Source organism: Myripristis murdjan, chromosome 14 (assembly GCF_902150065.1).
Source record: "Myripristis murdjan chromosome 14, fMyrMur1.1, whole genome shotgun sequence".
In the NCBI taxonomy this organism is placed as follows: domain Eukaryota; kingdom Metazoa; phylum Chordata; class Actinopteri; order Holocentriformes; family Holocentridae; genus Myripristis; species Myripristis murdjan.
Genome location: NC_043993.1, coordinates 9912595 through 9925896, shown reverse-complemented (window position 1 = coordinate 9925896; position 13302 = coordinate 9912595). Strand labels below are relative to the sequence as shown.

At 40.2% G+C, this 13302-nt stretch overlaps 1 protein-coding gene across 3 annotated transcripts; it reads left to right on the top strand.

Moving 5' to 3' along the window:
* The first annotated feature begins 6602 nt into the window (after window positions 1–6602).
* Window positions 6603–12397, top strand: LOC115371346 (putative fibroblast growth factor 1). 3 transcript variants are annotated; one of them, XM_030068668.1, is made up of 4 exons: window positions 6603–6656; window positions 8946–9171; window positions 10119–10222; window positions 10894–12397. In XM_030068668.1, the coding sequence occupies exons 1-4, from the start codon at window positions 6615–6617 to the stop codon at window positions 11077–11079; spliced, it is 558 nt and encodes a 185-aa protein (XP_029924528.1). In that variant the 5' UTR covers window positions 6603–6614; the 3' UTR covers window positions 11080–12397. The 3 variants fall into 3 exon arrangements, with proteins under 3 accessions (XP_029924528.1, XP_029924529.1, XP_029924527.1); XM_030068669.1 differs by lacking the exon at window positions 6603–6656 and adding an exon at window positions 8071–8101 and having other exon boundaries at window positions 10894–12396; XM_030068667.1 differs by lacking the exon at window positions 6603–6656 and having other exon boundaries at window positions 8807–9171; window positions 10894–12396.
* Window positions 12398–13302: the final 905 nt, after the last annotated feature.

Genomic DNA, 13302 nt, shown 5'->3' with positions numbered 1-13302 from the left:
AATACAAGATTCTGTAGCCTACAAGCATGTGGGTCCTGTTACTCATCTCAAAATGGGTATTAAACATGTTATTGATAATCTTGTTTGCATCCTCAGTGCAAAGAGTTGTGTGTGTGTGTGTTTGTCTAAATACATGTTTGTATGTGCATGCATCGCTGTGTCTTTGTGTACATGTTTCACATTATTATGGTGATCCTAAAGTCACTGCTGCCCTACCAGCAAGCTGCTCACACGTTTTTTTAAAAAATTATATTTAGTTATTGCATGCATGTCATTGGCACGCATGCCCTGTGTGTTTGCGGCTCATGTGTGAAAACGGCTCAGATGTAGATGTGGGACTTCCTCTGTCACAGCCGAGCGCAGTGTCCAGCCACAAGCTCATTTCTCCATCTGCTGCTGTGATACAGAGACTGTTATTTACAGGAAATCATAGCTTCCTGTCAGACTTAAGCACACCACTAGCTGCTTGTTGTGTCTGTGTGTGTGTGTGTGTGTGTGTGTGTGTGTGTGTGTGTGTGTGTGTGTTGTGCATCAGTGGTCTCTATGTTGACAGTATTTTAAGACCCACGATTATCAAGTTAACCCAACAATTTATAAATCGTGACACATTAACGCAACACATTAAATACATATATTAGATCAAACAGGTGTTTCCATATATTTTTCTTCCCAAGATGTCAAATCTATCATTAGAAAAAAGCAAAACCTCTCTTAAAAACCTCTCGTATCTCCCTGGTTGACAAAATGATTGACCTATAGCTTCCCTTTACTGGGGATAAAGAGATAATGATTTTCTCCCAAAATATATCGGCTTAGAAGTGAAGCCTTCATTCCTTCTGCCCAAAATTTTGTTATTTTCCCAAACTGTCAGCTGTATTCACATGTGTGATTCTATAAGAGGAGAGCAGCGAGTCTGGCAGGTGTGTGCTGACATCCTGATTACAGCATATTTATAGGTATTCTTTGACAATTCTTTGAAAATTACTAAATGTCATATAGCCTACATGCATACAGCATACAAAAATAAATAGATGGAGTAATACACATGTTGCTTCTTGTTTGACTTTCATGGGGAGTGTGCCTTACTCTTACCTGTGCAGTATGTGGGAAAAAAATTGCTTTTTCCTTTTTCACAAGAGATTTTATCTCAAAATACTGGTCTGTGTTGCAAAAATGAATGTTATTACCATCTGAAAGTACATGTAAAATGTGTGCATTGTGGCTATATTATGGGTTCAGACAATAATTTTGTGTTGAAGAAATCATCACATGGTGTTTGAGCACAGGAGGAGCCACAGTCAGCAGGCTGACCTGGTGGTTAGAGAAACCAGCTCATAATGGACAGGTGGAAGCATATATATATATATATATATATATATATATATGTATGTATAAAATCCCAACATGCACCATTATTATTAAAATATAAATGCACTGACAGCATGTGGCTTTAATAAAAAATGATGTCAAGGCCTAGCTCTTCTTCCACTCTCATGGTCATCAACCTTTCCCTCTCAGCCTGGAGCATCATTTCCTCTAAATCACTTCTCCATTCACTCTGCATGGCTGTGCCCTACATGCATGCCACCTATGGTGCTGTATGTTGCTTTAGCAGCAGTCTTCATACTGGTAATGATAATATGCTTAACAACAAAAAGAAAAGCTGTAATCATGCCTTTCACCTTTTCTGGACTAAGTGCAATATATAGACAATTTTATCATTTACATTTGCCTTTTTTATTTATACTCATGCATGTTATTATTACTAATGTATGTTATTATTTATTTATTTATTTATTTATTTTTATATATGCAGGGCATGTATATGTGCTGCTTTTATGTACTGCTCAGGAGATACACCAGATTTGGTTGCATAGCTGTGCAGTGACAATAAAGGGCTTTCTATTCTGTTCTGTTTCCTATTTCTCCTCATTTAGTAGGTGACAGTTGAAACAAGGCTTGGCTGCTCACGTACTGCAGGGATAGGGGGCAACTTTTAGGAGGGTAAGGGCCACAAAATATTTTAAGTCATTATGAGGGGTCGCGGTAGCTTGCATGGCAACGTACCGGCACCTGCAATTACACCCATTTACTATTTGTCCATCAGACAGTGACTTCTTGGCTTTTGCCCACTCCAGCACTACTTGGTAGGATGCATCAAGAGAACATTTTTGTGTTGACATGGCTTTTTTGAAAAGGCTCTTTGATCAATGATACAGCCTTTGAACTGCGTGGTTGGTCTCCCATTTTCACTGAAACACAAGGTTTTCACTATCAGTTTTTTCTTTTGTTCATAATGTCTCTAAATGGTCTTTTGCAGCTGAATCTTTGTGACCTCTGACCTCCACTGAATTAATATGTAGCACCTGCTGGTTAAGACTGACCTGATAAAGCTACATGGGTTCCCCCTAGTGGCCAAAATGAAAGCAGCAACACTTTGGGGCCACAAAATGAGGATCAGCCAGTTGTCTCTTTCTCACACACTGTACTGACAGTATAGCGTGTAAATGCATTGTATCTATCATCTGTCTTTCAGATCCCATCCTCTCTCAGAGGCTCTTCCTTTGCGCCTGTCCATTATTTCATTGCTTCCTCTCATCCTGTTGTCCTGTCTCACCTTCCTTCCCCTGCTTCTGTCTTTGTGCTTGGCTTGTACAACACATGTAGATTCAGCTGTGTTACAGATGTTGTTTTCCCATTCAAAGTGTTTGCTTGACTTTCAGCCCTGCAGCGAGTGTATGGGAGTGCACTTAGGCTGTTAAAAATGACAACTCCTTCACTTTGTAAATGCTTTTAGAGAGGCCTCTATGAGCACAGTAACACGCCATTGGGATTAAATCCTTTGTTTCATCCGTAGCGGCAAAAGATTGTGTAATTGCTCTGTGGTTAAGTGGCAGATGGAAGAATGAGCAGGTGGAGAGAGGGAGAGGACAGAAAGGCAGGAAAGATTTTTGTTGTTGTTGTTTTAATCAACATGAGAAAAATCTGTTTCACCAACTACACACAGACGTCTTGGTAGGAAAAAAAAGTCCAAACTTTAAAATTGGTTTTAAGCAGGTTCAATATAATTCAGTTCAACTCAGTTTTATTTATCTCATGTTTTTAATTATTCATTCATTTGTTGAAGAGAATAATATTGTCCTTACATTGCCTGTAACATCATAAAGCATTCATTGTGTAATTAATGAGGTTAACAATACTATTACATTACAGTTACACAGAACATTATAAACACTAAATAAAAGTTTTTGTTTTGTTTTGTTTTTATCTCAGGAAACCCTCATTACAACCATTCAAATCAATATGTGTATATTATTTCACCACCTGGGACAGAGCTGACTTCAGATTTAGGACTACCACATACTTAATGCATTCATAATTGCATGAACAGTTTTAAAATGGTCAAGTCTGTTGTTGTTGAAATCCACAACACAGCAACCCCACAAAGCATTCATAATGTAAATATTTACCTTGTTTTCAGTTAAAAAATATTAGAATTGTGAACAAATCCACTCCTGCTGATTGATAAAGAGCCATATCCAGCAGACACACTGCTCTTATTGGTTAATATTCTCAATAACTTATCAGGTTTTTGTTGCCACTTTTTGTGGTTTTGTGTTGTTGCAGAAAACTGAGGATCATAGCGTTTTTAAATTCCCATCAAGTTTTATATAGTTGATCTACTCTGCCATCTCCTGGTTAATAGAAGAGTTACAGTGACCCCCACATTCCACCCCACACTAAATAAACAAACAAACAAACAAACAAAAACCGAGCTATTCAATTGTGCAGGCGCTCAATAGGTGAGAAAAAAGTAGGCCAGGTCTCCACTAGCGTGTGTGTGTGTGTGTGTGTGTGTGTGTGTGTATGTGTGTGTGCACATATGTAGGCCAAGCGACAAACCCATTTACAAATTGTGAAATGAGCTGTTGCATATAGATTTTTTAACGATCTCTCTAACCAGAGAAGTGCAATGACTCTCTGTTTGTCATTCTTATTTTTCCATCTCCTGCTCTCTTTTATTTGTTCTCCCTCACTTTCACTTTCTGTCTGCCTCCCCTCTCATCACGCCACAATAAAGTTTTCTGCAGTGTAGTCACTATTTTCTCACCACACAGTCTTTTCATAGTCCTACATTTTACATTTAAAAGATTTAGAATGGCTGAGTGATATAAAATGCAGATGTAGAAGATGAATAATAGAGGGACCACAGTTTGGAGAGATGAGCCTAAAAGATCCATTAGAAAGAGGCAGACAAGCCAGCTGCTGTGAATAATTCACTTAGTCTGCACACCACTTCTGTTTATTGTGATGTGTGAGTGCGAAGAGTGTGTGGGTGGGTATGTATGTGTGCATGCATGCATGTGTGTGTGTGTATGTGTGTGTGTGTATGCAACACCTGCTCCTGTACCTTCATGGCGTGCCTAGTGGTGCAAAAATAGAAGCTGAGTGCTGCATTCCTCATGTTTAGAAGGACTGGAAGTTGTCTTCTAAATAGAATAAGATATCTCCACCACTTTTAGCCGCTACCGGCCAAAAAAATAGCTAAAAATACTTTCACTCTTACTTAGAAAGTCGCCATGATGCGTCAGCGCTTCTGCAAACTTGTCGTTGTCCCGTGTGTCTCAGGATGGACTGTGAAATTTCTGTCAGTAAACACTGTGAACCAGCATCGCCTCACCACATTCCTCCAGATTTACTGTGCTCAGGAGTTAAAATGATTCTGTTTCATGTTAAAGTCTCACTTATAATAATGATTTTTTTAGGGCTGTGTATTGGCACTGATTTCCCAGCTCAATTTGTTGTGTCAGTTCAATTCCATATCAATTCACTGATGGATATTTCAGCTATTCCAGTTTGATAATTTACATATAGCTTTGCTTTTGTCCAGCTTTTCTTTACTGGCATGACTTTAAAATCCAAAATGCATCAAGAAATCTGTCTTTAGGCTTGATGATGTTAGCTTCAGGGGGGAGCGCCCGGCACTGGTCGCTCATTTATTCAAAACATGCAATTTGGTCAACTCAGTTTCCGTAGACGAAATCTGCAGGATACCACAAACCACATTAAGCAAAAATCTTAATACACCCACTGAAAAAAGACAGAGCTTAAGATGTCAGTGTTGGGATTTCATGAATCAATATCAGATTGTTCAAATTGGAACAACAATGTTTTTAGCCAGCCCTGATGTGTACACTTCAGCGTCTTGGCTTTCCCTCATTAGGAGTTGTTTGGACGCGGTGACAGTTTCTCAAAACCGTGCCAGTCCAGCAGCTTTATTTAGAGATCTAATTGATCCAGAATGTGTCTCAGCGTTACCATTTGCTCACTCTTGTTGAGACTCCATTCACAAAACTGGAAGCTGAGCGGCCGAATGACACTTCAGTGGCAGTCGGCTTCTTTATTTGAAACACAAATGTGATTCAGCCTTTCTGTCTGAGAGAGTTTTCTGTTTACTCAGATCCCGAATCCGCCTGACCTCATGCGTCTTCCCACATACCTGCCTAACATGTACTGAGGACAGCAGAGAGGGACAAGAAATTACATGCAACCAAGGGCTCAAGCTGGAACTGAATTCATCATGCAAAATTGATGAGAAAACATGAATCAGCACATAATTTGATGGCTGTCATCATTTGTTTGGCCAACTCACTGATAATTACGTGCTTTTTTCCATGTTATTGACCTTTAAAGGTACACGATGCAGAATTGCAATGGAAGTGATAACTGTTTGGACTCAATTGGAAAAAAAAACATAACAAAAAACACCTCATTTGTTGCCGATGATGAGAAGAATGAAGACTCAGCCAGGGGCGCCGTATGTGGGGGAAAAGTTAGGACAATTCCAAGGGCCCTTGCCTGACAGGGGCCCCAAAAAATAGGTGAAAACTAATATAAAATTATTAAACCATCATCGAGTAAAGATATATGTATTTTTTTTTCATGGGGCCCAAAATTCCTGGTGGCGCCCCTGGACTCAGCCATCAAATTTTGTGCTTAATTGTGTGCTGAACCAAGTTGAATCACTAATGCAGTTACTGTAACATGACATAATCATCTTTTCAAACTCGGATGAGCATGGACATGGAGACCTGGCTTGGAAAGGGATGGCTGAGTCTGAGTGTATCATTGACATTATGAAGTAGATATTTTGGGAATTGAGATCATCCCCTTTAAAGTATTCTATAAATGTTTATATTGTGTTGCTCATAAGTCTCCGGGAGGACACCTCTATAGGAATGTGTCGGTGCTCAGTCAGACGGGCTGCCCTGCTCATTTCCAGACTCTGCTTGGATCCCATGGCCTGTACACTTGCGTCACTCTGTCTCAGTCTCTCTCTCTCTTTCTCTCACTCTCTTTCTCTCTCGCTCTCTGTCTCCCCTAGTGTGGTAAATTTAGCTCTGACGCTGGCCCGTTGAAATGGATCCTCTGACGCTGATAGAAGGGGGACGGGAGTGACGGAGTACAAATACAGACGTACACACTCGGCCCCTGAAGAGCAACGGCCCAGGACTGCAGGGACAGAGCAGCGCTAGAGGAGGGAGTTTGGCAAGTAGGCAAAGTCGGGCCGGTTTCACCCAAACAACATTCAGGAGGAGGAAACAGGGGAGGACATGCTGGCTCATCTGGGGCACTGTCACATGACCTTCACACAGGTAGGTGACTTAGCCTCCACTGATTACTGACAAGCAAACCAGTGTCTTTTTTTTTTTTTTTTTCTTTCCTTTCAGGTGGTCTGGTTTCCACCAACCTTAACACGCTTGTTAATTTAGTGTGTGTGTGAAGGGGAAGGCAGCCAAACACAAGTGACCTGAAATTCAACACGAGGGTTTTCCAAATGTTTTCATTAAGTCTTGGACGCCCGTTTCAAGTGCTTTTTCCTTGGGACCCTAAAATGAGAAGATCTTTTGGCCGGTGTTAAATATTAATTTGTTTAGATGTCATACTTGACCTCTAACAGATGGGTTCAAAGTGCTGAGATTAAAATGTAATGTTAAGATCAACATTTTTTTTCAGTATCATGACAATTTCCAGTAAATTAAATTACACTCAAGTTAAAGTATTGCTCATTTTGCTAAGGAGCGCACTCTGAAAACCACTTCCACTGACGCTTGTTTTTCACATTCATAATAACCTTCTGACGTTTCATGACGCATTCACTTACCTCACCTTCACTCCCTATAGCCCTTTCCTCCAGATAACCCCTCAGCATATGTACAATTCCAAACACACACACACACACACACACACACACAGTCGTGTTTCCATCACTTCAGAGGACATTACATTGACTTACATTCATTTCCTGGAGACTTATCCTAACCTTAACCCCAACTACTACCTGCCTAATCCTAACCCTAACCCTAACCCTAACCTTAACCTAACCCTAAAGTTATCTTACCTTTAAATCAAGTCTTCACCCTAAAATTTGCTGATTTTCACTAAGGGGACTTGCTTTTTGTCCCCATAAGGGAGGCGAGTCCCCACAACATGACTGTGTAAACAGATTTATGTCCCCACAACATTAGCAATACCTAGTACACATACACACACAGCATATTCTGCCTCTACTCCCATGCATCCACACACTGACTCTGCCACCATGCGGACATTGGACGTCATTCGCACCAGCAGGTCTGTCCGAAGGTCCCTGCAGCCCCGTCTGGCACCAACATTTCATATTCAGTAAAGCAACAATCTGCTGCTGGTCCTATTACTAGGAAAAATAGGCTGTGTGTGGGAAGGCCTCGCATTCCTCCTGCGGCTTCGCTTTGCTCTTTCTTTCTCTTTCCCCTCTTCCCCCTCGCCAAGACATTCCAGATGTGGGCCAGCCTGGCTAAAGCTGGATCTATAGCAGCTTTGCTGTAGCTCTGGCAAGTACACGCTAATGATAACAGAACAGAGTTGTACCAGAGCCTGTACCACACTGCTGGCTGCTCCACTGCTCCTTTTTTCCATTGATAGGACAGGATACATGATACAAACTGTTAGTCTAATATCCCCTCTCAAGGACATAGAGATTATTCTTCATTTTGGCTGTAAAATGGACTTTTGATGGATTTTTCATGAATGAGTGTTTGGGGAAGCAGACATTCCAAAGGTAAGGCAGACAGGCGGACAAGGCCAACTGGAAGCTTGGATCCCCAGAATGGAAAGAGTCGAAATTTGTTTGAATGATACTTTCCTTTTGATTGATGCACAATGTATCGGTCTACGTTACACTTTACCCACTGAGGCCATGTAAGCTGTGCTTTAAATATTCTAAGGAGTCTTGTTTTCACTTTTTTTCTATGTTTTAAGGGGAATCAATGAACATTTTCCTGTTTTAGTCTCAAAAATGATGTGGATTCTTATGTGAGGAAGCAATGCCATGTGTTAAATCACTGTAAATTATGTGTTTTGCTATTGCACTTGCAGTAATTCCAAAAGGGAGTAAAAACCATTACAAATTTTTTTTTTTCTGTCCATCTGCGTGTCCACATGTTGTTTATTCTGTTGCCCTGGCCTGCCGCTGATTTCAGGTGAAAATGACATCACTGCCATCTGGAGAACATTTTACAAGAAAGAAGTGATGCTCAGTCTGAAAACAAGTTTGGTCATGTGGCGGCTCTGTTTGGCCTCCAACCAGATCTGATTCCCGGGCTGGCTGCATCGCTTCATGTGAAAAACAGACCGAGCGCCTTAAAAGGCTGAGAGAGAGACAGTAAGAGAGAGGGAGAGAGAGAGAAAGAGAGAGAGAGAGAGAGAGAGAGAGAGAGAAGGGGAGAAAGAGACAGACAGAAACTTAGAGAGGAAGGGTGAGGGCTTTCTCCCATACTCAAATCATGAAGGCAGCGATGTCCTCATCTTCCTGTTTTCTCTTCTTTCTCAAACACAGACCAGGTGACTTTAGCGTTGAACGCAGCGGCTCTCCAGCTGACAGACCTCCCCCTCTCTCATTGCAGCCACAGGGGCATCAATCCGCTGGAAACGCCTCATCAAAGCCACACACTCTCTACAGGATGTCTGAGGGAGACATTACCGTGCTGTCTCTTGGACCGGCCTCACTGGACTTGTCCCGGCATGAGAGACAGCCACTCAGCAGACTGTACTGCCAGAACGGAGGGTATCACCTGAGGATTTTACCTGATGGGACGGTGACAGGCAGCAGGCAGGACAACGACCCCTATGGTAAGAAAACAAGAGGCTGCTGTTGTGTTTCAGAATCAACATCACTGTAGTCAGTATTTCTCATCTGAAATCTTGAATAGTAAAATTCAAGCACAGACATGACAGAATGGCAGACAGAGCAACTGATGGCCCCCTTTATTAAGCATTTGTAAATGCCATATAAACAGCTAATACATGCTTTCTAACACATTTACTGGTAAGTACATACAAGGATAACTTTAATATTCATAAACAGTGAATTCACAAAGTTTGGAGAGCATTGTTTGGCATGCTTTCCAAATTATGTAAATTCATTATTTCTAAATGTTAACAATATCCTTATATGTGCTTATCATTATGTATATCAGAATGTTTATTAACTGTATATACCCTCTTTATAAAGGCTTCATTGGGCAGGTTAAAATAAAGCGTTGTACAAAAAAATGAACATGGAGCTAGGCAACAACATATTTAACTTAAATAAAGACTTTTTCAAGCATTGATTAAAAGTTTTACTTTCACTGGTGTTAAAAGTCTTCATAGTTATTGAAATACAGTAAATATTAATCAGCAGGAGATATCAAGTTTAGTTAAACTTTTTTTATTTAAAAAAAAAGGAGAGGGGAAAGCATTCAGGAAACTGCTTGTTGAAATCTGTGGACGCGTTACTGGGGGAATTCAATAATTACCTTTTACTTCAACAAACTGTAACTTCCTTTTGAGCAGGGCAGTCAACCCCAGCTGTCCCAACAGAGCTGCTCATTGGCTAGTGCTTGTAATTGTTTACTTCCTTTGTAAACACTCAATTTTGACGATAAGGCTTCAATTAGCTTGAAAAAGTCTCACAGATAAAAATGGTGGTTACACTGAGCTGAAGTGTGTTTGCATTCCCCTGCATTCCTCATAGGCAATAAAACAAATCAGGCATCTTGGGGTTGATTGAGCAGCGCCTTGTGTTTGTGTTGCAGACGTCCTGAGGCTGAAGGCTGTGAAGGTTGGAGTGGTGATCGTCAAGGGTGAGGAGACGGGCAGATATCTGGCCATGAACAAAGATGGACACCTCTATGGATCAGTGAGTTTCCACATCACAGTGTGTGTTTGTAGGGTTTCCTTCCAAAATGGGATGTCCACCCATGAAGAAAAAAAAGATACCGCTTCCATGTCAAAATTATTGCAGACATAAAAGCAAAACTAATTTCTGGTGATTTAAAATCATTTGACTGCCAAATAGCAACATCATTACTGATGAAAATCACTTTGGACCATGGAGTGAATTTAGATTCCAAAACGTTTTATAAAATATGGATCTATCAATCACACCTAAACTGTTATCTAAATGATTATTAAAACCTGGCTCAACCTGGCCTCTGAAAGCCTGTAAAGTAATATTCAGTATCTTATCAGTGGGATGAAACTTATCCATCCTTAAGGTTATTTTACTAAAGTTATTTTCCACAAAATTGCGCAACAGTGGAAAATTACTGAGAGCAATGGCTTTTCTGTGTGCCAAAGTCTTTCCAATAGCCTATAAATCATCATGAGTAATAGTCTGCCACTGGGACGTAAAAATCAAGAGATGAGCAACGTAAGCCCTTAAAGAATTACTGATTTGTCATGTCCTAGATATTTATTGCTATTATTCAGGACACTACAGGATGTACTGTTGCTTTCAGCATATACATTCACACACTACTCTTAATGAAATTAATTTATTTCTATTTTTCTTTTCTTTTCTTTTCTTAGCAAGTGTTGAACGACGAGTGTTACTTCCTGGAGAAATATGAGGAAAACCACTACAACACTTACCGCTCTCAGAAGTACAACTGGTACGTCGGTCTGAAGAGAAACGGCAAACCCAAAGCAGGACCAAAAACCCACCAGGGTCAGAAGGCCATCTATTTTCTGCCGAGGCCTGTGGGCAACCTGTAAGGCAACGGGACACCAAGAAGCACGGGACATGCTCCCTCAGTGATATACATGCATATAATGGCACAAAACATTACCCTGGGCACCCAAATGTACCATTTAAAGTCAATGCAAGTAGATGCCATATCCTGTTGGCAAAAATCTGGTAAGATGAATGGGGCATCTGTGTTCAAGATATGTGGATGCAGACACACTGAATATGATCTTAACAGGGATATGAGCCGATATCCAGAATACTTTGTCCATGTAAACATACACACTCTGTCTCTCTCTGTGCTCGACCAGCATATGTAATTCTTACTAAAACTGTTGTTCACTTTGCCTGGTGGTATGAAACAGCGCTGGGAGACAGCAATGGACCATTGTTGCTTAGAAATAGTTTTAAAATTGATCTCATCTGGCACAAAGGGAACCAGCGCAAATAAGCATTAAAAGCAAAAATGCCAACCATCTGGCACTGAATTCAAGCTCAAGCAAACAAAGTTTTGACTATGTCCAAATGGTACAGTGTGAGGAGCAATAATGATAGTTGAAGTAGAGTAGAAATTCTGCTTTCACCTTGTACATGGAGATCAGAGGTCAGGATCAGCAACGGTTCAGCAAAGTGGGTTAGGATGGATTCCCAGAGCTTCTGGTCTCCTGTTGCAGTAAAACCTCTTATGTTTAGTGAGGCACGATCCTGCCAAGTTACTTCAAGGAAACAGAGGGACGAATGTTAATGTTGTGTTTTTTGCCCACAATATGAGAAATGTCTGGTGGTGAAAAACATCACACTGAAATTCAAAATGTCAGAGTGTCCCTAAGGCGCCTTAGGGTCTGTAACATCGGCAAGGAAGCTTCCTCGCTGGGAGCTCCTTCAGGATATTCGGCTGCTTGGAATTGTCTCTTTACAGTGGGAAGCCCGGGGAAAATCCTAGTTAGGTTCCCGGACTTGGCAAAATTTTAGGGAAACGTCAAGTGGTTCATTTGATGAAGTCACTAGTCATCCTACGAGAAGAAACCTATCTCTCTGTAAGCCAGCTAGCTGTATGGTAGCTAACATAACATTTAAGATTTTTGTATTTTTGCACGTTTTTTTTACTTGATTACCATGGCAACCAGCAACACTGAGGTATAAAGGAAGTTTTGTTGTGAGGTTGACTCGATTCATGTATCCTTATGGACAAAATAGGTTCCTAATAAGGAATGAATAAGGACAGATCATTGTTTCATTCTTAAGTCAACAGGCGAAAATGAAAATAACCTTACTGCTAAACCCCTGCTGGAAACAGCACCCATGTCTAAACTGTGAGATACTTAATGATAGATAATAGATAGATAATAATAGATAAATATGTAGGTATATATATTTAAACAGGTATACATACTTGTGCTGACACCATTCCCTCGTCCCCGTAAGGCAGAGGGAAACACTTTGTGTCAGCGCAGCTTTTATTGTACTGTCTGCTAAAGAGGGATGTCTCTTCAGATCTCGGCCACATCACATGTCCAAGTCTTAATTATTTGTCTTTGGGGTTGGAATAGAAAGAGATCAAAGATTGCTAGGACAGTCCCTGACCACAAGGAGCCACATGTCTGAAGCCTTTAATTTGGTGGCATCTCTCTTTCACTTTCAACAGCATAACAGCCTGACAGCCTTTCTCTTTCATTTTCTGCTGAAACGAATATCACTGTAACTCCATTCTAGTTCAGATCTGTTATTGTGAATATTTATTAGTAAAGTTTTATTGATAGTTGCATTTTAGGTCTTATTGACTGCAACAATATTATGCTGGTTGTGGAGACGGATTTTTTATACAGAACATTAAAGGAACAAAAAGGTAATATGATCACCTTTTTACAAAGTAATGCATATTGTATAAAATGTATAAATGTATTGAATAAAGTTTATTATATTACGTACTGATAAAATGTGTTGTTGATTCACTGTCACTTTGATGATTGCTCTTCCTATTAAAAAAAAGAGATTATAAAAGGGAGCCCATGGCAGGTTACAAAGCAACATGTGCTATCAAATATGTGTGCATCTTTATAATAATAATGATAATAATATATTTTATTTGTGTAGCTCTTTTCTTAGTGCTGAAAGAGACTTTTCAGTAAAAAGAGATTTAAAAAATTACATTAAATAACAATACAACAGAAAAAATAAAGATAAATTAAAAGAAGTGGAGACTTCTGTGAGTCTTCTGTGAGCAGGGGCGCCGTATACGGGGGAAAAGTTAG

Bases quoted from the DNA above. Each gene is read 5' to 3' on its own strand.
- LOC115371346 (XM_030068667.1), top strand. From the start codon at position 8,826: ATGAAGGCAGCGATGTCCTCATCTTCCTGTTTTCTCTTCTTTCTCAAA. The intron at 9,172-10,118 runs GTAAGAAAACAA...TTTGTGTTGCAG, and splicing joins GCAGGACAACGACCCCTATG to ACGTCCTGAGGCTGAAGGCT. The intron at 10,223-10,893 runs GTGAGTTTCCAC...TTCTTTTCTTAG, and splicing joins ATGGACACCTCTATGGATCA to CAAGTGTTGAACGACGAGTG.